General features: G+C 38.9%; 5 protein-coding genes across 5 annotated transcripts; 2 read left to right on the top strand and 3 right to left on the bottom strand.

Annotated features, from left to right (window-relative positions):
• The first annotated feature begins 856 nt into the window (after positions 1 to 856).
• LOC103953852 (protein ANTAGONIST OF LIKE HETEROCHROMATIN PROTEIN 1-like) lies at positions 857 to 2,185 on the top strand. The gene has a single exon (XM_009365646.3). It carries the CDS (start codon positions 857 to 859, stop codon positions 2,183 to 2,185), a length of 1,329 nt encoding a protein of 442 aa, XP_009363921.1.
• Positions 2,186 to 2,567: 382 nt separating this feature from the next.
• LOC103953851 (calcium uptake protein, mitochondrial-like) lies at positions 2,568 to 4,872 on the bottom strand. Its single transcript, XM_009365645.3, has 7 exons — positions 4,448 to 4,872; positions 4,286 to 4,353; positions 3,939 to 4,162; positions 3,758 to 3,841; positions 3,468 to 3,660; positions 3,069 to 3,365; positions 2,568 to 2,969 (listed from the first exon to the last, which is right to left on the bottom strand). The coding sequence occupies exons 1-7, from the start codon at positions 4,851 to 4,853 to the stop codon at positions 2,754 to 2,756; spliced, it is 1,488 nt and encodes a 495-aa protein (XP_009363920.2). The 5' UTR covers positions 4,854 to 4,872; the 3' UTR covers positions 2,568 to 2,753.
• Positions 4,873 to 7,436: 2,564 nt separating this feature from the next.
• Positions 7,437 to 8,234, top strand: LOC103953848. The gene has a single exon (XM_009365642.2). The coding sequence runs from the start codon at positions 7,437 to 7,439 to the stop codon at positions 8,232 to 8,234; it is 798 nt and encodes a 265-aa protein (XP_009363917.1).
• Positions 8,235 to 8,634: 400 nt separating this feature from the next.
• Positions 8,635 to 12,428, bottom strand: LOC103953849 (protein NUCLEAR FUSION DEFECTIVE 4-like). Its single transcript, XM_048567484.1, has 3 exons — positions 11,684 to 12,428; positions 9,620 to 10,602; positions 8,635 to 9,529 (listed from the first exon to the last, which is right to left on the bottom strand). Exons 1-3 carry the CDS (start codon positions 12,005 to 12,007, stop codon positions 9,016 to 9,018), a joined length of 1,821 nt encoding a protein of 606 aa, XP_048423441.1. The 5' UTR covers positions 12,008 to 12,428; the 3' UTR covers positions 8,635 to 9,015.
• A 4,314-nt stretch (positions 12,429 to 16,742) lies between these two features.
• On the bottom strand, positions 16,743 to 19,862 carry LOC103953847 (protein NUCLEAR FUSION DEFECTIVE 4). The gene is made up of 3 exons (XM_009365641.3): positions 19,356 to 19,862; positions 17,818 to 18,728; positions 16,743 to 17,725 (listed from the first exon to the last, which is right to left on the bottom strand). Exons 1-3 carry the CDS (start codon positions 19,677 to 19,679, stop codon positions 17,239 to 17,241), a joined length of 1,722 nt encoding a protein of 573 aa, XP_009363916.1. The 5' UTR covers positions 19,680 to 19,862; the 3' UTR covers positions 16,743 to 17,238.
• Positions 19,863 to 26,456: the final 6,594 nt, after the last annotated feature.

Below are 26,456 nucleotides of genomic sequence, written 5' to 3' on the forward strand. Positions count from 1 at the left end.
TTTAATACATTTCTGGTTGAAGATCAACTCAAAAAAGTAAGGAATCCTCATCACAGTCAATCAATGAAGGTGTTTATTGTTCTGTAATGGCCAACCTCCATCTCATGGGCACACGTGTGGCTTTGGCCTAGATTCAAGGTGTTTATTGTTTTGTAATGGCTTTGGCCTAAATTGAAGGTGTTTATTGTTTTGTAGGTGGAAATTTATTCAAACTGAAGACGGTAGTGAGTTTGAGGATTTAAACAAATTCGACTATTTGAGTAACTATTTGTGATGACCTTATAATTTGGCAATATTCGTACTGTATATGAAGTTTTTTCTTTATTACGAGTAATACTATTACTCTAAACTGCACTAGAAAAGAGAGAGAATTTGAATCATGAAAACACAAGGGAAATTATTCATTACTCGAGTTTTTAATCTTAATCTGAAGCAATATATCACGATTATCTTTTTTTTTCTCAAGAGTAAAAGTTTTTCTTTTTGTAAAGTAATGAAAGATTTTCTCATGCAATTAAATTTCAATTTTAATCGTGTCATCACCTAATAAACAATTTTCACTTTATAAAAATTGTCACTTAATAAACAATCGTCACATGATAAACATGTTACATGAGAGAATCTAGCAAAGTACCCTTAACCTATATGGGATTTGTCCAAATTCTAAATGTAGCAAAACCAAGTGGCCATTGAAAAAGGTCCACTTTAGAAAATGTTGTTTTTGGAAGGACCAAAAAGCAAGAAAAGGAAAAACACCATAGTAATCAGCAGTAATTATACCTCGCTAACGGTCACTTTCACACTGCGTGCCAACATCTGACTCGTTACTAATCAAACTCCCAAAGTCCCACCACCAATGGCTGCCGGCGGCGAAGTCGGCGGTACGGCCACGAGCACCACCAAAGGCAATGCCAGAAACAATAAACAAAGCCAAACCCACAGCAACAACAAAAAGGCCCTCAATCAACACCACCTCGTCGGCCTTGTAACCGCCGCCACGTCACTGGCTCACTCCTTCCTCTTCCAAAACGACCTCCTCCTCCTTCCTGCCCAAACCCTAACCCTTGAATCCCTCCTCTCCTCCGCCTCCACCTCCCTGTCCACCCTCCTCTGCTTCCCCAACCCACGACCGCAATCACCATTACGCCCACCGCCGCCGCCTTTAGAATGTTGGTTCAGCCGCTTCCTCTCCGCCACCGCCGCAGACGGAGACTTCGACTTCCGCTGGTCCCAAATCTTCCGCATGTCCGAACACTCCTTCTCCGTCCTCCTCTCCCTCCTCTCCCCATTTCTCAACTCCACAATCCCTTCAATCCCACCCAATTTCGTCCTCGCCGCCGCAATTTACCGCCTGGCCCACGGCGCGAGCTACAAGGCGGTCGGAAGGCGCTTCGGGCTCGACTCCATGGATGCCTGCCGCGCATTTTACTCCGTATGTAAGGCGGTGAACGATCAACTGGGGAACTTGTTCGAATTCCGGTCAGATATATCCCGGGTATTGGCGGCGTTCGGGTGGATTTCGCTGCCGAATTGCTGTGGGGTTTTAGGGTTTACGAGATTTGAGGTTGGTGGTGAATTGCTGGGGGCAAATGGGTCATTGCTGGTTCAGGCAGTGGTGGATTCTGAGGGGAGGTTTCTCGATGTCTCCGCCGGGTGGCCATCCACCATGAAACCAGAATCGATTTTCCGGCAGAGTAAGCTTTATTTGGGTGTGGAGGAGTCCAGGGAATTGCTCAGTGGTCCTGCTTTTGAGCTTGGGAATGGGAATTCCATTCCTCAGTACATACTGGGGGACTCTTGCTTCCCTCTATTGCCATGGCTTCTAACACCTTATGTAAGGTCGGATGAGGCGGATAGTTTCGGTTCAATGGAGAAGGCGTTTAATGCGGTGCATTATCGGGCAATGGGGTTGGTTGGGACAGCTTTTGGGAGGGTTCGGGCGCGGTGGCAGCTTTTGGCTAGGCAGTGGAAGGAAGAGTGTGCGGAGTTTCTGCCGTTTGTGGTGGTTACAGGGTGTCTGCTGCATAACTTTCTGATCAAGTGTAGCGAGCCGATGCCAAATGACAATGTGAGGGGCTTAAAGGAGGACGAGCTTCCTGTTTTTGATGGACAAGTGAACGAGAGTGGCGAGCGGATGAGGGATGTCCTCGCCATGCACTTGAGCCGGGTAAGCCTCAGAAGATGAATTCTTTTGTTGCCTTGTAGTTGCTCTTAGTTGCTATGATCGATTAGCGGTGCATTAGGTTTTCGCAGAGAATTTTTTGGATCAGTTGGATTATTGATATGGTCTGCTTTCACTGCCTTTATGCATGTATTTTTGTGTGTAAATAGCCAATGAAGACCATCAATGTCAAGACATTGAATGCGTTTCCTTTCCTCAATCAAATTTCGTTCCGTATACTGGTTTCTTATGCTAGTATAGGTTATGATATTCGGATTAGATTTTGCATTTCTATTGTTGTCTTTGATGCTAAGTATCTGTGATGATATGCGTATCAGTTGCGCAAAATCGGCACCATTAGCACAAAATATTGGTACACAAATTAACAAAGATATCTGCACTTATGTATTAGTTTGAAGCGGTACTGGTTATGTAGGGTTACAAAAATTGGTAAGATCAGCCTGCTGTGATGTATAATCCTTCAATCACAAACCCAGCCAGATTTGCTAATTACATTTTTTCGGCTCCAACCCTAGATTAGAGCCGTAAACAACATTTAGTTGCGTGAGTTGAAGGTAATCCATGTATGATCTTAGAAACCAGAGCTGCAGTTGTTCTGACCAAAAGCTTTACTGGCACAGTTAAACCAGCAAGATAGGAGTCCCCTTATGCCTGTCTCTTGGGTTTCGCCTCCCCGTCTTTGTAAAACTCTTACGAACTCATTTGCGCTTAAATCTCCATCACCATTTGCATCGAATACATGGAATATTATGTCAAGCACATTGGTAGAAACAGAGATGCCACATACCTGTATAAATAGAAAGTGATCAAAGCATTAGCACAATAAGCTACTAGTTAATGATCAACGAAGCTACCTAGAAATGACAATGACAGATCAGATGAGTACTTGGGAAGCAGCTCTCTGGAGATCACTTTTCGTCAACACCCCGTTAACTTCTCCGTAACTGAAAAGGGCCAGAGAGAAGGACTGCAAGTTCTTACGGAGCTCCGCAAAATCTTTGAATTCCTTGTATGTGATTCTTACGTTCTTAAGACGTGTGTCGTTATCAATTTCGTCCACCCGATCAAGCAACTTGTTTATGTCACTGCTATCAGCAGATGCAACCAAGGAGAACGCGAAGTCTTTAGCCAATATGGTTCCTTTAGCTCCGAAGTCGTAGTGAGCAAACTCCAATCGCAAAATCTTTCAAATTCGAAAACGGAGGAAGAAAAAGAAACAGGAAAAGGATCAGCTGACAGAAAAAATAGTAGGACAAATTCACAACCCTAAGAAAAGATCGCATACTTCTTCGTGTAAATCCCGGAAAAACTGAACAAATCTTTCAAGTTTTAGATTTTTTTTGCCGTCTTTGCCGAAGAAGTACTCGAGTAGGCCTCCATCTTCGACAGAAACCTTGAGCCTGTGGCTATCCGTGTTTTGTTTGCTTTGAGATCGCATCAAGGACATGACTTTAATAAACTCCAGCTTATCAATGTCTCTGTGAATCACAAACGTAACAAGTTAAGTTTTCTACTAGCAGTACATTAAAATGAAAGATTTTTACAACTGAGAAGGCGATATCGATTTTAACCCACCCGCTGTTGTCGAGATCAAACATTTTAAACGCAATTGTAAAGCTCGATTCAGGGATGCTGAGGAGGTTGACGAAGAAGATGAACCTGATCATATCAAGAATGAACATGTATATGTTGTTTTAGATCTTAACGAATTTCAATTAGGCTAGAATCATTGTAGTATCAAGGTAAAAGTACTCACTCCGGAAAGGAAATCAGGCCATCGCCATCAGTGTCGAAAAGCATAAAGAATTTGGAAGGAGCGCACTGCTGCTCGCCGGGAACCTTCTCCCCTCTCAGAGACCCCACTCTAACGTGGGTTGATTCTGAGGGAGGAAATACAGGAACCATCGCTCTCATCAAATCTGCCGGCGTCATAAACGCCTCTCCGTTGGGGCTTTTAACCGATGCAAAGTAGTCGAATAGCTGAAAACCACAAGCACACAACACAAAACACAAGCATGTAGTGTTTGCAACCACGAAAATCATCAAGCAAACAAAATTACAACTTATAAAAAATAAATTTTCTGAGGAGTGCATGATCCGTACCTTCTCCGGAGGACTTTGATCTCGGAGCCGCTTTTCATACGTAAAGAATTTTCTTCTCCTATATGAAACTGAGACGACATCCATCAGGGTAAAACATAACAGAAACCTCGGAAAACACGATACACAGATAAGTTGAAGAAAACAATGAAACAAACAAGGTACCATCAAAGAGGGAAAACTGAGTTTTGTTTGTATCTTCGCCGATTGCAAATGCCGCCTCCTTGGGACAATTATCAGCGTAAGAAACGTAGGAATTTGGATCCAGAGAAGAAGAAGACCAATACGAAAACCCTAGACTGGTCCCGAGAATCAGAACCCCCGAAGAAACGGATCTCAGCAACAAATCCAAAGTTTTATCGGAGCCTGATCTACCGTTATGGCTACCACCATAGCCAAATCTGCCAACCGATGAGCTGAGTGAAGAGGAAGAAGAAGAAGATGGTGACGAAGCGACGGAGGAGGAGGGTTGCGATTTGTTGAATGGAGGACGAGAGCTGAGGCTTTTAACATCAGAAAGAAGCCGGTGGATGGACCCTGAGGATCCCCTCGAAGATGCCCGTGAAAACATACTATGAGTCTACGGTCTTTAGGGTTAGGGTTTCTGACGTATATGGCGAGCTAGTTGAAGTTTAGAGGCGAAAAAATACAGAGAATTAAATTAAAGGGGTGATAGAGATTTTTCTTGTCAAATTTGGAAGCAGTGGAGATTATAACTAGGAGAGGGTGAGAGGGTGAGAGGGAGAGAGGATGGTACGGAATCGGGTACGCCTTTGGAGCGGGAAAAGTGGTTGGCACTTCTAGGGTTTTGACTGAACCTGATTGTAACGGTTTTTTCAAAAGTTAGTTAGTGGCTTGGGTCTATTTGCGTCTTCTCAGTCGATTTTCCACACTTAGATTGATCAGATGGGTTACAAATTCATACGAGTTAGAATTTTTCGAAAACACAAGGATGAAAGAACATAAATTGAAAATATAACAGATCTAACGAATACAATTTCATACATTGACTTAAATAGAAAATTAAAGATTCTAAGTAACTCTAAATATTCTGTAATATTCCCAAAACGTAACAGGAAAGAAAGTACTCTTTATACACCTTGCCGAATATTGTTACGCTTGTATCCTACTCATGCTGTCCGAAAAATCTCAAATATCCGCCTTGCTTCCCTTTCTAACATCGTACTTAATGCTTAAGTTTGATGTTTCTCTCTTGGGTGATTTATTGCCAATTTCGAACCACTTTAGATAAATTAATTTATCCACTTTGGTCATCTCTTTTTTTTTTTTCCTACGTTATATTAATGTGTAAAAACTTGGTAAATTGATCAAAATACTAATTACAAAGTTTGGAAGAGTAAATTGTTTGTAGATGAACTCTAACTATCGTTCTACAACCATAAGCATATAATTCTTGTATGAGCCGTGGACTACAGTAAATGACTTCCATTGCCCAAAACTACAAGAGATATCGAGCACACGATTCGTTACACCAAATGTAATAATATAATCAATTGTCATTTAGTACTACAGTCTAGTATAGTATTCCTTTTCACTTGGTAAGTGAGAGGTCTCGGGTTCGATTATTGCCAAATACGAATTTGAATCACATTATTGCTAGCCTATTGTGAGACTTAGTCCACTTCTCCACCCTCTTAGTGTAAGACCATCTCCAAAGGAGATGTCAACTTTTAAACCTAAGATTTAAATTTGAAGGCTTGCGTGGCACTTTGACACCTTTTAATCTTTTACTCTCCAACCGATATTCAAATTTTAAATATAAAATAATAATTCATATATATTTTCTTTGCGTTGGGAATGAAAGGAACAAAAGGATAATGCTTTAAACCAACAAAAAATTTAATAAAAAGCATTTAAGAATTAATTAAAAAAATTTGAAGGTGCTGTCAAATTTGGCAGCAAAGGGGAGATATGTCAATTCATGTCATGCCACATCAGATTTGACTTCTCGGTTGGAAAACATTAATGCTGTCTTTTGTTACCGTTATTGCTAATTTGGACATTTTGACATCTCCTTTGGAGATGCTCTAAATAATATCAGTTGTTAAATACACACACACACACACACACACATATATATATATTGGTTGAAAACTTGAAGCAAAAAAAAAAATATCAACTAATTGCATTATGACAATTGGTGTATTGAATCATGTTCCTAATACTGCAAAATTTCTCCAAAACTACGTTACTCTTTGGCTTTATTTATTCTACGGGGATAAGAGGTAACGGTAGGTTGACAAGATTAAATGTGATTTAAAGAATGTTGCAGATTTGTAGTAGGTTATTAAGTCATATCACTTTTTTGGGAAGAAACATTATCACAATCTAGCAGGTAAAGCAGTTAATAGCAATGAATGGGACTAAATAAAGTTATTGGACCCGAAAACCTAAAGAGATTTTTCAATGTATTTGAAAAATTAATATATAACATACCATCCTGTACTCTAATCTCTCTAAAATCTACTGGCGTGTTAAACTTTGCCTTAATGATTTTCATCAAGTGGTAGTAGGTTACCCAATTCAATATCCAACTGCTCCCCTCAATTTTGGGCCCTATAACCTTATGCTGTAGCTCTGAGTTTTCATCAGTCATATTTAGTATTTACCTGCCCAATCTCACACTGTAATTTGGACTCGTGCTCTATATCATTAAACAAGTGATTACTAGAAGTCTAGAACTATTGAGTTTTTATGATTTAGGTTCTGTTTACTAAAACATATAGAATAATGAAGTATTTGACATAGGGCGGAGACGGGTTGAATCATGAACATGAGATTGGGAAGAGTAAGGAATAAAAATGAAATCACCTAAGAATTAATCGAGATAGCGACCAACCATCTAACGTCTAAACAGAATTTAAATTGCCCTAGACAGAGATTTTTGAAATCTAGATCACGAGGTCGTTTAGAGCTGCTCATCCCCAACTTCCAGGATATTGCTAATGTCACATCCAGTCCCAACAACCATCCAAATTTTCTAAGGCCCCATTATTTATCCACCACATTTAATTTTATTTATTTTCCTTCCCACTTTATCATTTTATATCATCATCTCCTTCTCGTATAAATGTATCACCACACACCAACATAACCCTTCAGGCCTCAGGCACATTTTAGCTTAAGCGAAGCTATGGACTGGTTCACATGGCTGTCAAAAACCGGCCTTGAACCGTCCCTCATCTACGACTACGGCGTTGTCTTTACGCGCAACCAGCTGCAGCTCGACGACGTGAGTTACTTCGACCACGAGTTCTTGCAGAGCATGGGAATATCTGTAGCCAAGCATAGGCTAGAGATACTCAAGGTTGCCAAGAAAGAAACCAGATTAGGGCACCCGAAGTCGCTTTCCCGGCTAAGTTGGGCGCTCATTCGGACCAAGAAGTGCTTCTCCAAGTACTTTAACAAGTTGGTTTTTCAGGAGGAGTCTTTCGACGGTAGGGGTGCAACTCCGGCAACACCAACTCGATATCAAGAGCATTGGAGAGGAGCTTTGTTGAGGAAGCACAAGAGTTGTAGTGAGGAGGTCAAGGATGAGAAGCCTATGGTTGTTAAGACTAGGAGTTTTGCACTTTCTGGGCCTTTGGATGGGAGAGTACAGGAGAGATTGATGGCTCATAATAATCCAACCTTAAAGCTATCTGGACCGTTGGATGGGAAGGTTCACGAGAGGTTAATGTACACAAATAGAAGCCCAAGGCTGACCGGTCCTTCAGTCGCAAGTTTGAGTCCCAAGTTATCTGGACCGTTGGATGGAAGAACGCATGAGAGGATCATGACCACAAACAAAAGTCCAAGATTTTCTGGGCAGTTGGAAGGGAGAGTTGTGAGCCCAAAGTTCTGCTCTCCTTATGAGAAGGAAAGGGAGGATGTTGATTATGATGATCATTCACTCTGGACTGCACTGTTTCAGGATCTGAAACCAACTTGAAGTTTGTGTTTGGTTGGTTTTGTCCTAACAAGAGAGAATATGCCATACAACCGGAGACATATCTGTGCTTCGGTTACACAAAGGGATGTGCCGCGATAACATGACAAGATATATGTTCATTTTTTTGTGTGTTCCTACAAGTTTGATGGTTTTTCTACAGTGTATTACTTTCTTCTGCATCCTCTTGTGTTTTTAGATGGGAATGGAAAGCCCTAAATATATTTACTGGTTGATTTGATTTGCCCATCAGTTAGTTGTAATATCTTGAAACGTTATATGTTTTCAACGGGGAAAAGAAGGGAAGTGATTTCCGCTCCTCTCTTTTTTCTTGGGCAAAATAAGAAAGTGTGCAGTAAGAGAAAATAGGTGTAAGTAAATCATTTCCCAGAAAAAAGTACTAGCTTTACAGAAAGCTTTCACGATTCTGCTTCAGCAACACATCAACACTGATATACACAATTACTCAAAAACCTACTCTTTCTGATGATTGAAAGCTATAACGAAAATTTTGTAATCTGTCCCTATACGACATGTCCTTGTGAGACCGAACGAAGGAATCCGTTGTAGGTCTCCTAGTAGTCTCATTTATGCCGGAGGGCGGAGTGTTGAGGTAAATGGCAAAACTTTCTCCTCTTATTTACTGCTCGCACTGTGTTTTTGAATTGTATACAAACAACTTTGATGTAGATGGATTTGAGGAACTAAAACTTTTTACATACGTCTCAGATAGTTGATGTAGATGTATCGAGATACGCTTGAGTATGATGGCTCTCTAGACAGTTCAACTTGCGCTCGCCGCTCCTTGATCTTGTTGGTTTGTATCTGGAAGTACCCCGACGGAGGCCCCAGCGAAAAGATTTTGGTAAAAGGGCTTTATCCTTAAAGACAGAACGATGCTTAAGATGCTACCGACAAAACAGACAGCAGCGAGAACCAGGAAGGTGAGCCTAAAGCAATTCGGACCCACGCAGGAGACATTTGTCCCGTAGAGATGAATCCCCTGCTGCTTCGCTGCCTCGTTATCATATACGTACCCGGCTAGGAGGCCTGAAAAGAGTAGTGCACCCAGAGGATTCCCTAGTGCCATGAAATTGTAAAATGTGCCAATATCCTTCAAGCCAAAGAGTTCCGAGACAGTTGAGATCATGACAGAAAATTGGACACCGTAGCAGGCTCCAAGTATTCCCGTTGCAGGATAAAAGGTTGCGTTGATGGCAGAAGCAAACAGCAGATATGTGGCGAACATTATGATTTGAGTGCACGTCATCCAAACTGTCCGAGGGATTGTTTTCGACCTGCAAGGAGAAGAAGTTTCTCTGAATCAAAAGGACATCAATTTGGATTTACATTGAAGATAGATTAGCCAGGAGGATAATGTTACTGACCTGACAAAAAGTTCCGAAACAAATCCTCCCCCAAGACGACCAACAAAATTTCCAACACCGAAGAGAGACAGCAAGAATGTTGTGTCATCAAATCCTTGTGCAATCCCAATTTGGGCTAGATTATTGAGAACAGTTACCCCCGAGCCAACCCCGAAAAAGAAAACAAAGAATAGAAGCCAGAAGTCAGCCGTCACCACAGCTTCACTGAATTTGAAGTCTTCCCCTAGCTTTCTTTTTTCTTTCACTCCCCCCTCGCCCTCGGCAACAAGCAAAGGCACGTCCGATGAATCATTGCCTTCATTTAACCTACCTGAAGATCCAACCACGCCAGATGGCTCCAGTAGTGGTTCAGTTATGCCTGCAGTGCCTTCTTCATCGTTCAAACTACCTGGAGATCGAACCACGCCAGATGGCTCCAGCAGCGGTTCAGTTATGTCTGCAGTGCCGCCTTCATCGTTCAAACTACCTGGAGATCCAACCGCTTGACCAAGCATTCCCAATTCGCCGGCTGGTGTGGGATACAATGTCATTTTAACGGGAATTGCGAGTGGGGCCATGAGAAGTAGAACCATTACAACGAAAAGAGTGTTGGTAATTGGAGCACTTAAGGAAATGTTATCATCCAATATTGCAGTTGAGAGAACATAGAATCCAAGCACCAAGCTTGAAATTTGGATGAAATCTAAGCGGCCACACTCTGCAGGGTCTTCATTTGGAGCCGGAGTACAAGGCCGCACAAAAAACATGCTAGCGAAACACAGAACGGGAATTCCAAGTGCAAGGAACAGCAGAAGCCTGGAAGAGGAATTACCAAGCAGAACACGATAAATTTCTGTAAATACAGCTGCGCCAAGACCTGCGTAACCTTTCAGAATACCAGCAACTATGCCACGCTGTAGAGGGAAGTTTTTGATGTTGGTTACAATCACAGCCGTGGTAAACCAAGCACTACTATTAGCGGCAACACAAAGGGCAATCCATAGCTGCAATACCAGAACAAATTCATTAATGATTTAAGATCTTAATTGTTCGAAAATTTCTATATATATGGCATTTGCAGATAAACTATATCGGCACGCAATCATTTAATTGGATAAGCAAACCTCCAAAAGATAATTGAATGGAGAAATTGCTGCTTAATTAAATCTGAGTTGCTTAAATGGAACCAAGCAATAACCAATGCAACATCAAATTAAAGCACACCAATTTTAATCTATCAATTTATTGAAAAGCTTACGAAGAAGTAGCAGCATGTGAGTAATAGCATCATCAAAGCCGAATAAATTTCCAAATCACCAGCAGATGAATAATAGCATCGTCAAAGCCGAATAAATTTCCAAATCACCAGCAGATTACTCTTCAATTGTAATAGAAAAACATTTCACCGTCGATTAACTTCAGATTTGTCATAGTTTACTAATCAACATTGATATTGTCCCCAACTTACATATAATCACCTGCACAACACGGAAGGTGTGAGTTTTCTCACAAAATACCTCGATACTAGTAGAACCATTGTATTTTATGTTGTCAATTTCCGATACGCTACTTACATTCTTCAACAATATCTGTGCTGTTCATGTTCCAGAACAGAATAAAGTAACTCCTAGTGGTGTCAAAATTAAAACAATCCGGATGCAAAATCGCTCTATCAAACTCAAACATCACCAATCCTACAAAACCTTTCTTTAAAACAAACCCACCAAATCATATTTGCAAACAATCATATCAGCAACATGATATGCTCGAATTGTCGAAAAAGCATCAAAATTTCTACATGTTTATAGTAAAAACACTTTAGCATAAACGCTTATAAGCATGCAGAACTGCTTCTGTAAAAATCCCACTAAGTCAAATTTGCAAGAAAACAGATTTGGATCAAGGAAAGCTACACATTTTGAAGAACGAACAAGAAAAGCTACACATTTTGAAGAACGAACAAGAAAAGCTACAAATCTTCAAGAACAAGAAAAGATACACATTTTCAAGAACGAACAAGGAAAACCTGCACATTGTCAAGAAAAGCTACAAAATTTATAAACATCGGAAGGGAAGAAAACATACCATCCAGTAAGGCAGGGGCACAATGGTGCTGCTGACGGTGAGCCAGATGATGCCGTAGCCGAAGAAGCAGGCGAGAGCGCCGATCAAAAGAATTAGCCACGGCGGGTGCTTCTTGGAAAGGAATCCGGGGATAAGGCCGAAGTTCTCGCCGATATCGTTGGCCACACCCAGCATGGTGAGCTGCTTCTGGTTGAAACCCAGTACCGACTTCAGGGAGTGGGAGTAGAGCGGGAAAGTGAAGGCATTGCCGGCTGCAATTTGCACCCACACTGCCGCTCCTAGGCCGACCCACGGCCGTCGGGTGCCTGCTGCGAGTGCCGCCATTGGTGGTGGGTACAAGTAGCAAAAAGCTTCAGCTCAGAGGCAAGAAGGGGTACGAGTAGCGGAAGATGAAGGCGGTGATTAGTCTGTCTGAATGAAAATTCTGTTGGTGTAGTAAGTTATGAATTGGCATTTGCCATTTGGGTTTATATAACCGTTTTCGTCTTGACTTTCGTGCATGTGATATTTGTTTTTTCTTTTTCTTTTTCTTTTTTTGGATAAATTGCAAATATACCCCTTGAATTGTTAAAATGTGGACAAATATCGTATTATGAATTTTATCTCTTTCTTAATTTACTGCTCATATATCAATAGTGAATGTTAAATTCGTTGTAAAATAAACAATGTTTGCAGTGGAATATAAAATAAATAAGCACAATATTTACGATGTTGGACAATTGTACCTTTGGGGCATGAGCTGATAAACTTTATAGGTTCCTGCGGGTTCACCACCAATATTACCGATATGGTTCTAATGTAACCACCAATTACTAAGTGTTGCGTTTTATCGCATAATGCTTCAATAATATTAGGGCTGGAAACTCCCATATATAAATTGTATATTATTTGGTTATATGACCAATGCAGAATCCTATTCTCCAACAAGTGCTTTTATGAGTGGTCCCACACGGGATCACAAGCGAAACAAATTCCCACAGCGAGAGCTTATCAAGTTGTTATATTGAAGCTAACGTAACTTTTCGAGAGCCCGGTCATCATTTAGGGACTAAAGCCGACGTACTTTTCAAGGACCCATTCATTGAATATTCTTAATAAGCTGGAGTTAGCGAAACTTTTAAAAGCCCAACTTAAGGAGGCAATTTCGAGGCTAGTAAACTAGGCCCAATATGTGGTCTATGCAGGTCTATCTATCAATATCACTGATAATATCTTAACTTAACCACTTATTACTAATTATTAGCTTTTATCACAAAGGTCCAAGTAATATTAATTAGGGAGAGAAACTCCTATAATTAATTGAGATTATTTTGTCATATGAGTAATGCAGGGCCCTATTCTCCAACTACTCCAATAGTTTCTTTTATTATATTAGGAATACAAAGATAACTCCTATAATTACTTCTTTCTTTTGTTTGTGATATTTTGTTGAGTGTACAATGATGCAAATTCACCTCTTTATATAGAGGTTTTTCATCCGACAATTTATTAAAAAAAAAAAAAATGCTAATCTTATTTACAAAGTCTTCATGTGAACAGTAAAGACTTCAATTGTCATGCCCGGACTCGGGATCGAAGGAAAAATCGAACCCAAATATGGAACGCGAGCTAAACATTAAATAAATACAAGGAAACTGAAACGGGGTTAAAAATAAATTCATCTTACTAAAAACTACTCATTAATCTTTTATAGGGGCTAAAATAGATAAATACAAATGTTAGCCTCACATCTAATCCGATATCATCTTGACTACCCTTCGTTAGTCTTGTAGCGAACCTGCAAGGTCTAAAATGTTCATGGTGAGCGAACCCAAAACTCAATAGGGACACAAGTCTTATCAAGGATAATTGTCAAGCTAACCCAAGTGTCATGCTCACACAAATCAATTATATCATGTTGTCAAACATAAATTATATTCCATGAATGTAGCTTAACTTGAATTACCCAACCCGTTAATTTATATAATAAAACAAGTCAACCTGCACGTCCAATCTCATGCATTCTACCACTTGCATCGGTGGTCCGAAAGCTTTATTATATAAACTCACACCCGTAACTCTGTCATCCCAAATTTCCCATTTTGTTGGTCATCTTGTTCTTCTCTCAATCGCAAAGTCCTCACTACATCATACCATTCTTATAATTTCACTTTTACCACCCTTGCTGGTCCCTACGAGAGTTGAACTCAACCACACAAAATATAGTTCCATTTCCATAACTCAATCTCTGAATATACCAATAAAATTCATCTGCTCTGATATGAAATGATATATGCATATAATCAACATTATCACAACATCCACATTATCAAAAATAACAATAATATATCAGTTCCAATACAAAACAGTTATATCAGTTATAAACACATTAAGTATAACACATATTTCACAAAGCTTAAACAAGACAAATACCCAATAGTGATAAGTTCCCCAAGAAACCTCCTACCTCGATTCCAAAACTAAAGCGAAGATCCACATCACCACCGCTATAGCTAAACTCAATGTACTTGAACAAGCTTGTTGATCACTCCTAACGCCATGAATTTCTTCCACTCTCTTTTCTTTCTCTATATATATTATGCATGCAAGACTAGTGCATGCATGCAACGTGACTAAAGAGAGGGGTGGAGATATAATATGAATGGGATTGTATAGAATGGCTTACTATTTATAGGAAAAACTAAAATGAAGCGGTTACAACTATGCTTTGATTGTATAAACTGTGCGGCTCAACACATCTACTTATTCACCAAGTAATACATGCATTGTTGTGCTCCTTTCGACATGAAACATGTGACTAATGACTCTCGGGTTGGAGAGCCACGTGTACATACTAACCATTTGCATTAGAGTATTTGACAAGTGTCTCCAAGTGTCCAAGGCTAAGCATGGTGAGCTGCTGCTGGTTGAAAACCGACTTCAGCGAGTGGGAGTAGAGGGGGAAGCCGGCAGCCATTTGCACCCACACTGCCGCTCCTAGGTCGACACACGATGGCTGGGTGCCTGCTTCGAGTGTCGCCACTGGTGGTGGGTACAAGTAGCAAAAAGCTTCAGCTCAGCAGCAGCAAGAAGGGGTACCCGTAGCAGGAGGCGGTGAGAAGTTTGTCTGAATGAAATCTGTTGGTGTAGGAAGTTATGACTTGGCATTTTCCATTTGGGATTTTTATGTAACGGTTTTCGTCTCTTGACTTTGGAAAATTGCAAAAATGCCCCTAGAATTTTTAAAATGTTGACAAATATCGTGTATAATTTATTTTTCATAACATACGGCTCATAGTTAGTATATAGTGTGAATGTTAAATCTGTTGTGAGATAGACGAAGTGTGCAGTAGAATACAAAATAAACAAGTAAAATATTTACAAGGTTAGGCAAGTGTGCCCTTGGGGCAGCAGCTGATAAACTATATAAGTTCATTCAGATTCACCACCAATAGCACCGATATTGTACCAACTTAACCACCTATTACTAAGTGTTGGTTTTATTAAGAGTAAAAACTCTCATAAATAAATTGTATATTATTTTGTCATATGACCAATGCTGTATTCTATTCTTTAACAAATCCTCTCACGAGTGACCTCACACTGGATCACAAGGGAAACAAATTCTCATATCTAGAGTTTATCAAGTCGTTATACTAAAGCTAGTGTAACTTTTTGAGGTCCCACCATTCAATATCTTTAAGCTGGAGCTGGTGAAATTTTTAAAAGCCTAACTTAAAGAGGCAAATTCAAGGCCAATAAATCAAGGTCTAGATGTGTCAAAAAATAGTATGTTCTCATATCATGATAAACTTTATAGGTTCATGCAAGTCCATCCACCAATATTACCGATATTATTCCAATTAAACCACCTATTACTAATTATTGGCCTTCACAGAATGTATCACCACATAACAACGTAACCCCTCGGGCCTCGGGCACATTTTAGCTTAAGCTAAGCTGTGGACTGGTTCTCATGGTTGTCAAAAGCCGGCCTTAACCCTCCTCATCCAGCTCGGCGATGTGAGCTACTTCGACCACGAGTTCTTGCAGATCAGCATAGGAATATGTGTAGCCAAGCATAGGCTAGAAATACTCAAACTTGCCAAGAAAGAAACCAGATTTGGGCACCAGAAGTCGCTTTCCCGGCTAAGTTGGGCGCTCATTCGAACCAGAAGTGCTTATCCAAGTACTTCAACAAGTTGGTTTTTTAGGAGGAGTCTTTCGACGGTAGGGGTGCAACTCGGGCTGAGCCAACTCCACATTAAGAGCATTGGAGAGGAGCCTTGTTGAGGAAGCACAAGAGTTGTAGTGAGGAGGTCAAGGATGAGAAGCCAGTGGTTGGTAAGACTAGGAGCATTGCGCTTACTGAGCCGTTGGATGGGAGAGTAAAGGAGAGATTGATGGCTCATAATACACCAAGCTTGAAGCTATCTGGACCGTTGGATGGGAAGGTTCACGAGAGGTTAATGTACACAAATAGGAGCCCAGGGCCGACCGGTCCTTCGGTCGCAAGTTTGAGTCCCAAGTTATCTGGACCGTTGGATGGAACAACGCATGAGAGGATCATGACCACAAACGTCCAAGACTTTCTGGGCAGTTGGATGGGAGAGTTGTGAGCCCAAAGTTTTGGTCTCCTTATGAGAAGGAAGGGAGGATGTTGACCATGATGATCATTCACTCTGGACTGCACTGTTTCAGGATCTGAAACCAACTTGAAGTTTGTGGTTTGGTTGGTTTTGTCCTAACAAGAGAGAACATGTTGCACGACCGGAGACATATATGTTTGTTTCATCAGTTACACTATGGGTATTGTAAACACAAATGGACATACCTCAACGACGCAACGATATACATGTTCATTAATTTTTTTTTTTGTGTCCCTACAGGTTTGATGTTTTGACTCACCGTATTACTTTCTTCTGCATCCTCTCGTGTTTTTAGACGGGAATGGAGAGCCCTAAATATATTTACTGGTTGATTTGATTTGCCCGTCGTAATTTCTTGAAACATATGTGTTTTCAATGGGGTAAAAGAACGGAAGTGATTTCCCTTCTATCTCGGAGAATCAAAGGACAAATAAATAAAAGTAATTTCCACAACAAACTTGCAGGATTCTGCTTCGACAACACATCAACAGTAATTTCCACCCAACAAAATATTAAACACTACTACCATAGCTTTATTCGGCAGCTACGTTCATTCAATTACACAATTACTCTCACAACCAAGTCTTTCTCAGGATTGAAAGCTGCAACCAAATTTTTTAATTTGTCCCTATGAGGCACGTCCTCGTGAGGGCGAACGAAGGAACCCGTTATAGGTTTCGTACTCGTCATTGATGCCGGAGGGCGGAGTATAGTTCATAGGATACACTGGAGAGCTAAAGACTGCGTTTCAGAATTGTACAAACAACCTAGAGCCTCCACATGTGTTGATTCTTTGGTTCTGAGATGGATTTGAGAAACTAAAAACGAAACTCTTTACATGCGTCTCGGACTGTTGTAGTTGTATTGAGATATGCTTGAGTATGATGGCTCTCTAGACAGTTGAGCTCCCCCCGCCGCTCCTTGATCTTAATGGTTTGTATTTGGAAGTACCCTGAAGGAGCCCCCAGAGTAAAGCATTTGGTAAACAGGCTTTATCCTTAAAGACAGAACGATGCTTAAGATGGTACCGACGCCACAGACAGCAGCGAGAACCAGGAAGGTGAGCCTAAAGCAATTCGGACCCACGCAGGAGACATTTGTCCCGTAGAGATGAACCCCATGCTGCTTCGCTGCCTCGTTATCATATATGTACCCGGCTAGGAGGCCTGAAAAGAGCAGTGCACCTAGAGGATTCCCTAGTGACATGAAATTGTAAAATATGCCAAAATCCCTCAAGCCAAAGAGTTCCGAGACAGTTGGGATCATGACAGAAAATTGGACACCGTAGCAGATTCCAAGTAATGCAGTTGCAGGATAAAAGGTTGCGCTGATGGCAGAAGCAAACAGCAGATATGTGGCGATCATTATAATTTGAGTGCACGTCATCCAAACTGTCCGAGGGATTGTTTTCGACCTGCAAAGAGAAGAAGTTTCTCTAAATCAAAAGGACATCCATTTGGTTTGGATATATATATTGTAGATTAGGCACAAGGTAATGTTACTGACCTGACAAAATGTTCGGAAACAACTCCTCCCCCAAGACGACCAACAAAATTTCCAAAACTGAAGAGAGACAGCAAGACTGTTGTATCATGAAATCCTTGTGCAATCCCGATTTGGGCTAGATTATTGAGAACAGTTACCCCCGAACCAACCCCGAAAAAGTAAACAAAGAATAGAAGCCAGAAGTCAGCCTTCACCACAGCTTCACTAAATTTGAAGTCTTCCCCTCTTCTGGGCCGTCTCTTTCTTTTCACTGCCCCCTCGCCCTCAGCAAGAAGCAAAGCCACGTCAGATGAATCATAACCTTCATTTAAACTTCCCAGGCTCGCTGTCGATGAAGATGGCTTCATTAGTGGTTCAGTTTTGTCTGCAGTGCCTTCTTCATTGTTCAAACTACCTGAAGACCCAACCGCTTGACCAAGCATCCCCGATTTGCTGGTTCTTGTGGGATACAATGTCATTTTTACAGGGATTGCAAGTGGGGCCATGAGAAGTAGAACCATTATGACGACAAAAGTGTTGGTAATTGGGGCACTTAAGGAAATGGTATCATCCAATATTGTAGTTGAGAGAACGTATAATCCAAGCACAACGCTTGCAACTTGGATAAAAAGAAAGTTGCCACGCTCTGCAGGGTCTTCACTTGAAGCCGGAGTACAAGGCCACACAAAATACATCATAGCAAAACACAGAACAGGAATCCCAAGTGTAAGGAAGAGCAGAAGCCTGGAAGAGGAATTACGAAGCAGAACACTATAAACTTCTGTAAATACAGCTGCGCTGAGACCCCCGTAACCTTTCAGAATACCAGCAACTGTGCCACGCGTTAGAGGGAAGTTTCTCATGTTGGTTACAAGCACGGCCGTGGAAAACCAAGCATTACTATTAGTGGCAACACAAAGGGCAAGCCATAACTGCAATACCAGAGAAAAAAAATCATTAATTCTTTAAGATCTTAATTGTTGGAAAATTTCTATATATATGGCATTTGCAGATAAACTATATCGGCCCGCAATCATTTAATTGGATAAGCAAACCTCCACAAGATAATTAAATGGAGAAATTGCTGCTTAAATCTGAGTTTCTTAAATGAAACCAAGCAATAAGCAAGGCAATATCAAATTAAAGCACACCAATTTTAATCTATCAATTTATTCAAAAGCTTCCAAAAAAGTAGCAGCATGTGAGTAATAGCATCGTCAAAGCCGAATAAATTTCCAAATCACTAGCAGATTACTCTTCAATTGTAATAGAAAAACATTTCACCGTAGATCCTAAAATATGTCTTAAAATAAACCCACCAAATCAAATTTGCAAACAATCGGGATCAGCAACATGATATGCTCAAATTGTCAAAAAGCTTCAAAATTTCTACATGTTTATTACAAAAACACTTCTACCGTAAGCGCTTATAAGCAGAAGTGCTTCTGTAGAAACCCCACTAAGTCAAATTTGCAAGCAAACGGATTTGGATCAAGATATGCTCACATTTTCAATAAAAGGTACAAAATTTATAAAAATCGGAAGGAAAAAAAGCATACCAACCAGTATGGCAGAGGCTGAATGGTGCGGCTGACGGTGAGCCAGATGACGCCGTAGCCGGTGAAGCAGGCGAGAGCTCCGATCAAAAGAATTAGCCACGGAGGGAGCCTGTTGGAAGCGATGCCGGGGATAAGGCCAACGTTCTCGCCGATATCGTTGGCCACACCCAGCATGGTGAGCTGCTGCTGGTTGAAACCCAGAACCGACTTCAGGGAGTGGGAGTAGAGAGGGAAAGTGTAGGCATTGCCCGCTGCAATTTGCACCCACACCGCCGCTCCTAGGCCGACCCACGGCGGTCGGGTGCCTGCTTTGAGTGTCGGCATTGGTGGTGGGTAGAAGTAGCAAAAAGCTTCAGCTCAGAGGCAAGAAGAAAGGATACAAATAGCAGAAGAAGAAGGCGGTGATAAGTCTGTCCGAATGAAATCTGTTGGTGTAGGAAGTTATGACTCGGCATTTGCCATTTGGGATCTTTTCTTCATGTGATATTTTCTTTTTCTTTTTCTTTTTCTTTTTTGGATAAATTGCACAAATGCCGCTTGAATTGTTGAAATGTGGACAAATATCGTATATAAATTTATTTTTCATAATTTATGGCTCATACTTAGTATATAGTGTGAATGCATTAATAATGAAGTGTTGAATTTGTTGTGCACAGAAGATATGTGTGTAGTGAAATACAAATTAACTAAGTCATTATCTTTATGAGGTTTACCAAGTGTACTTATATTCTCAGGACAGTAGTTGTAGTTTCTTTTATTATATAAAATAATAGGAGTAACTCAATACTCTTCTCTCTTCTATCTAGTCTTGGGGTAGCTCGCTAGTACTTATCTTCTACATCTCTTGTCTTTCTTTTCTTGTTATAATTGGGTGTGTGTGCAATGATGCAAATTTACAGATTTTCGAATTGAGAGAGATCAAGAATTCTCACTTTTTATCTGACAATTTACAAAATTCAAGCTAACTTTATCCACTTTGCTTGGCTGCTGAACAATTAACAAGAATTTCTGCTAAATAACCATCTTGACTGCTCAGCAATTTGACAAATATTCACCTTTTAACTTACGTAATATTGAAAATACCATGAGCATCCACATTGGCTATTTAGCAGAAGTTCCTGCTATCGTTTAGCAGTTCTAACATTATTTACAAAATTAACGAAACAAAAGATATGGTAACTTTAGGACAGTTATTGTATGAGATCTATCCAATGTTAGATGCAGAGACACATAATAAATCGATAAAAACATTATGAGCTGCCTTGTAATAAAACTGATTCGTGTAAAAAGTTAAGACTTGTGAACAGTAATATTTCAATTATCTGCTTCAAATTCTTAAGTGGGCCATCCATCATATTTACAACAAAATCTTTTTTTTGTTTTTCTTTCCTTTTTTAAATTTTATTTTTCTCAGTTATTAGATAATTGAAAAAGAATTACGCAAGAGTTGGGTGGGCAATTGTGGCTGAGAATCAAGCGTCATTAATAATTGCCATTTGCAAGCAGGCAAAGTCTCTGCGGCCTTTCGCACGCCTCCGCACGTGACAAGGAGGATGCCCTTTGGAGCCACATCGCTTGATTAGTGGGCCCTCTTTGTGAATTGAGAGTCACATCACATCAGATCGTGCGGTCCAAAACCAATTTCCAAAAGCAAAATGAACAGGTGGGTCGCCGCTCGGAAAGTCCTAGGAAGCCACGTATTGGGAGCCGATGACTTTGAATTTTCTTAATTGCCGAAATCTGTGACATTATTTTTTTTCATAGTTTTTATACATATTTTTGTGAAGTTCAGCTTGTAATGTATTTAAAAAGTACGAACGGTTTGTTTTTTAGGTTTTCTTTCAAATATTATATTTAGCAAAAATCATCTAAAATTGAAATTATATGATCCAACCATGATGAGTTTAAAATTTTTTTATAGAATTGTATTCCTTCATTTTCTTCATTACAAAATGATTATCTTAATAGTTTTGGAATGATGATTTATCAATCAGGCATGATATATATTTTTGTTATGCTTAAGAATTATATGCCTGGTTATATTTGACAACTAGACAGTGTGCATTCTTGTATTAAATAAAATGATCTAAAATCGAATTTAGTTGCTGAACTAATTATAATCAAATATAAATAATGTATTAATAAAAATAGGGAATTGTTATTGACATTCTAAAAATCTCATTCTACACTTATCATAAGTGTATTTTTCTTTCCAAATATAGAAAGTTTAAAATGTAGAATGAGATGTTTAAAGTGCCGATAATAATTCTTTAAAAATATTATAACTATTAAATATTAACGACATCATAATCAAATATCTAAATTATTTACTTCATCAATTGATGTTTGAAAATTATTTGTTTTATATATATTTTCTAGTGTCAAGCCCTTCAAATCGCATGTCCAATTCCAATTTTCTTTGTTAAATAATCATATATTTTATAAATTTTCTTTGCATGTCCTTTTAGCATCTCTATATACTCGTTCTTTCGTTGACAAACACAATTTGTATGGTCTTATCACAATTATTAATGTTAATCTAGACAAATTAAGGACTCGTTGGGAAATGCTTATAAAATAAACTAAAACGCTTTTGTTGAAATTCTTTGGGTTCCAAAAGCACTTGAAATTCTTTTTACAAGAAGCAACATTTATATGCTTCTTCCAAGAAGCACTTTAAGTGCTTTTTCAGAATTTACTTACATTTTGTACTAAGGATTAGTTCTAAAAACATTTTCATCTAAAATGCTTTCAGTAATTTTGAAAGCACTATCAAACCAACCCTACTTCTTAATCTTCCCTTTTTTTTTAGAGCAGATGAACTCTCCTCACTGTACATTTGAATTTCAATTTTTTTTCTCGCAATTTAGATTAGTTAAGAGTTAAAAAATACTTTGTGTAAGAAAAAGAATGGAAAACAAAAAAAGGCCTGGGCCTGGCCACATGTAATGGGTGGCCCAATGGAGCATCATTGTGTTCTTGCTTCCGAGTACAAAAGCGTAAAAGAATGCAAACATGCTTTTAGCTCAAGCTGCCTTTGCATGATTCTATAATATATACCAGATCCATATTTTCTCCAAAGCAGTTGACAAGAGGGGTCAGCAAAACAAGAGATATAATAACCCCACATCGTTTTTCTGTACGGCATTTTTGTTGGGTTTTGTCCGTTGTTTCATATGACATTCAATTCGATAACAGAAAATAAAAAGAGGTGTACAAGACGAGAAAAATAGTAAGTGTTTATCATTTCTCCAAGGGTGATGTTGTCCATACACCTCTTGTTAATTTATGTTGTTGATCTTTTTTACTTTATTCTATCCGACGGTTGGAAATTAAGAAGGTTGTGTGGTTAGCAACTCCCTTCTTGAAAAGATAATGAAAGCATAGAAAGCGTAGTTGTGCTCTTTTTCTTTCTTTTTCTTTGGGTAATGGTGGAATGGGCTTTGAATCCGTTAAGAAGCCCATATTAGCTATCCTAAGGTGATTGGGCCTCTCCCCCCATTAATCTCTCGTACTAAAGTTGGCTCCAAGTTTCTCCATTTCACAGCAACTGTATATAGAAACGAACTGTCTCACAACATTCTGAATTAAAGTGTCATGTCACTTTTTTCTTTTGATAAACTATGACGCTAGTGAGTTAAATTATAAAATATTAGGAAGAGTAAAATCGTTAAAGATCGAACTTTACCATAATGCATAAGCATTATTATTTTCCACCACTGCAGTGAAACGCCATTTGGAACTAGCATGCCATCTCAATCGGCAAGTAACTAAACCCTTAGGACTGTCTTCAACTCCAGGATGCGATGAGCCGATATCGAGATGCCAAAACACTCCGTCGATAAGAGCTTTGGGGAGTCATAAGCTTGTTATCCTTTTAGTACCTCTATATATGAGAGTACTTGTCTCAAAGGAACAATCAAGCCAATGTGAGTAAGGGTAGGATAGTAGATCGTGACAATGCACCATCTTACATCCAAGTTCGAATTATTCTTTTTGTAAACTATACAATAGTTTAGATTATCTATTTATCTAGAAAAAAAAAATTGAATCATACTCAATTAGCGATGTGTAACGGTGCCATATAAAAATCGATGTTCCAATATTGAACAATGATAACTAAAACTTTTGAATCAATAATCCGATAAATGTTGTCCATCGCATGTAGGTCATGTCATTTCTAAAATTTTCCATCGCATATACAATATTTATTAAATCCTAATTAGTAAAGGATATATGTTGATGCACAAAATCAGATAGATTTTGGACCAACTTAGATTCGTTTGTAAAGCACAAAGCGCACAAGAATCCAATGATGTGTCGTGGTTCTTTCCAAGTTGAGACTACATCCATGTTGATGTAGATTCAGTTTTAGTATGTAAATATGGGTTACAATGTACATGGATGCGTTTTTGTCTTTGATAGAGTACAATGACTAGGGTTTAAAATGAGAGACTCCTTAAAGTGAGGGTGGGAGATCTCTTTGTACGATAAAGATTTTCCTCCTCTTTTACATACTTCATTGACTAAGTAGTGAAACCCAGACAGTGAGTCCTTGTGAGGCTATGATACAACAATATCCATTAGTAGATACACATAGGCCAGCCAAAGCATAGTATCACCAAAGGCAAATATATGTGTGAAGAAGCCAACATAAAATATAAACTACAAAGTAGCATCACCAGCTGTGCATGCATAGTGCATATTGCATATTGCAATTTACAAATAAATCCTCTTTCACGGGCCGGCAAGCGATTTGTTGTTTCTCACGACACACAAAGGTTCATTCTTTCCTCTCACAATAACACAACACAAACAACCAAAAGATGAAACAGAAAACCTTAAATCGGCTTATCTGAAAGAGACAAAACACAAATGACACTATGTGCATAGTAATGGATAAGTATTAGAGTTCAACAGTCTCATCGTCACGTGACACTAAGTCAATATTCTAGTCTCATGGCTAAAGAAATCACTCGTCATATATGATGTCCGATAAGATTTTATGTTTCATACTAATATTGTTATGTGGCATTATTATTTATGTTCAAGTTTTAGTCTCATGATAAGAGAACTTGTTCACGTATTTACTAAACTCACAGTAATACCATAAATAAGTTATTGAGTGTTACGATGACAACATAACTTGATAATATCTATTTACGTATCATGACATGAGCGGATAATAAAGTTGATAGTTAATGATTTAATTTAGCAACTTTCGCTACTTTACAGCATTGAACTGATATACAATTTCGAAATTCCCGTGACTAAAAAAACTGTCAAAATCGCAATCCTAAAAATTCTACAAGAACTTATCTTTAAGACTTTATCCTTATCCACCCCCACCATCCACTTTGAATTGTAGAGGCCAAATAACAAAACAAACAAATGTAACAAGACAGAACACCATCGATCGTCACCCCTCTACACCCAAAGGGGATGGTACATGCATGCACAATGAATGATGGGCTTTGTCATCACCCAAACCCTAACTACACACTTGGGCCCCACTGCACTTTGTATCACCATCTGGGCCCACATGACCGGCTGCCAGCTGCATCCACGTAATTAGGCTCATTATTTTAAAGTATTTTTGTGGGTATACATTTCATGTAAAAAATTATTATGCCTAATCTCTAGATACAAGCGATACTTATCGAGTCTTAACATGTAGTCTGATAATGATCTGATTTATTAATGAGTTCTGATAGATGATCCGATGTCAGTATGACTCGTTAATGAGTTATTCCGCACCTATTATCTTCGTATTGTTCGATATCGAATAACAAGTTATGTAAAAAATTATCAGACTTACCATCACATAATACAAGTCAAATTTGTTACAACTTTAATGGGATTTGAATCTGCAATTTTCCAATTATTGGAGACCCAATAACTCCATTGTCTGCTGCTTAACCCTTAAACGCCAATTTCGCCGAGTCAGCACGCATTCAGCAAATTAGAATTTCCAAATTTCAGAACTTCAAAGTTTCTTCCATCGTCGATCTTTTATGGGAAATTAGAACGTGGCATAGAATTGTTCTAGATCTCTCATTCTCTCCGCTTATTTTTCACTATTTTAATTGATTTGGGTTTTGTTTAAAAGTTTGGGTTGGAATCTGACGCGTAATGTCCAGTGTGTGTGCACCTAACACATACTAAAATGCAAAAAATATATTTCAATGCTACAAAAAATAATCATACGTATGTATATTGATATTATCTTTATTTCTAATAATTAACAGTTTAATTCATTAATGTTATCATTTATAAAAATTATACAAACAAGTTAAAAATAACAACAAAAAAAATTTATTTACTTATTTAAAATAAAAGAATTCGTCGATCAAAGGGCGAAAGCAGGAGAAAGAAATAAGCGGAGTCGGATCAATGGAGAAATCAAAAGTTAAGAATCATAACATTTTCATAATGATTATGATGTCATATGAAAGGAATTGACATGAATGACTGTCGTAACTCTAAATACCGAGGGGCCATGAACTTAAATAAGGAAAAGGATCCTAGGAATTCTGCAATTGTGTTCGTTCATCGTATATGATCATTTTTCGTTAAGTACTATTTGTATTTAAATTTTAAATAATTTATAATCGTATGATGTACGATGAACGAACAAAATTACTGGATTCCTAGGATCCTTAGAAAAAGAATTCGACGAGAATCCTTTTCCTTTAATTAACGCATCCTTTTCCTTTAAATAATTCATCTAAGTTGACTATTTACTTTACTGTCTCATTCCTAGGTCAAGATGCATAATTGACTGGATAATATAAGGATTTATCTGACAAGGTAAGTCGGCCTTTGGGGAAAGGGATCCTCTCCGAATCACTTTCATCAAATTCATTCAATCACAAAATTCAGATTCTTGAAATTTGATTCAACGGCTAAAATTATTATAACTTTTAAAGAAGCTCTTTATTGTAAGTGTTGGATCAAATTTTAATAATCCGAATTTGAGAATTAAATAAATTTGGTACAAAGAATTCGAAAATAATCCCTTTCCGTCTTTGGGTGACATCATCTTCACCAGCTCTCATCGCATACTAGGGACTTACCAACTCCATCCATGAAACAAAGTAC

This window comes from the organism of the source record quoted next, unplaced genomic scaffold, assembly GCF_019419815.1.
Source record: "Pyrus x bretschneideri cultivar Hongxiangsu unplaced genomic scaffold, Pyrus_bretschneideri_v1 Contig44, whole genome shotgun sequence".
NCBI classification, from domain to species: Eukaryota; Viridiplantae; Streptophyta; class Magnoliopsida; order Rosales; family Rosaceae; genus Pyrus; species Pyrus x bretschneideri.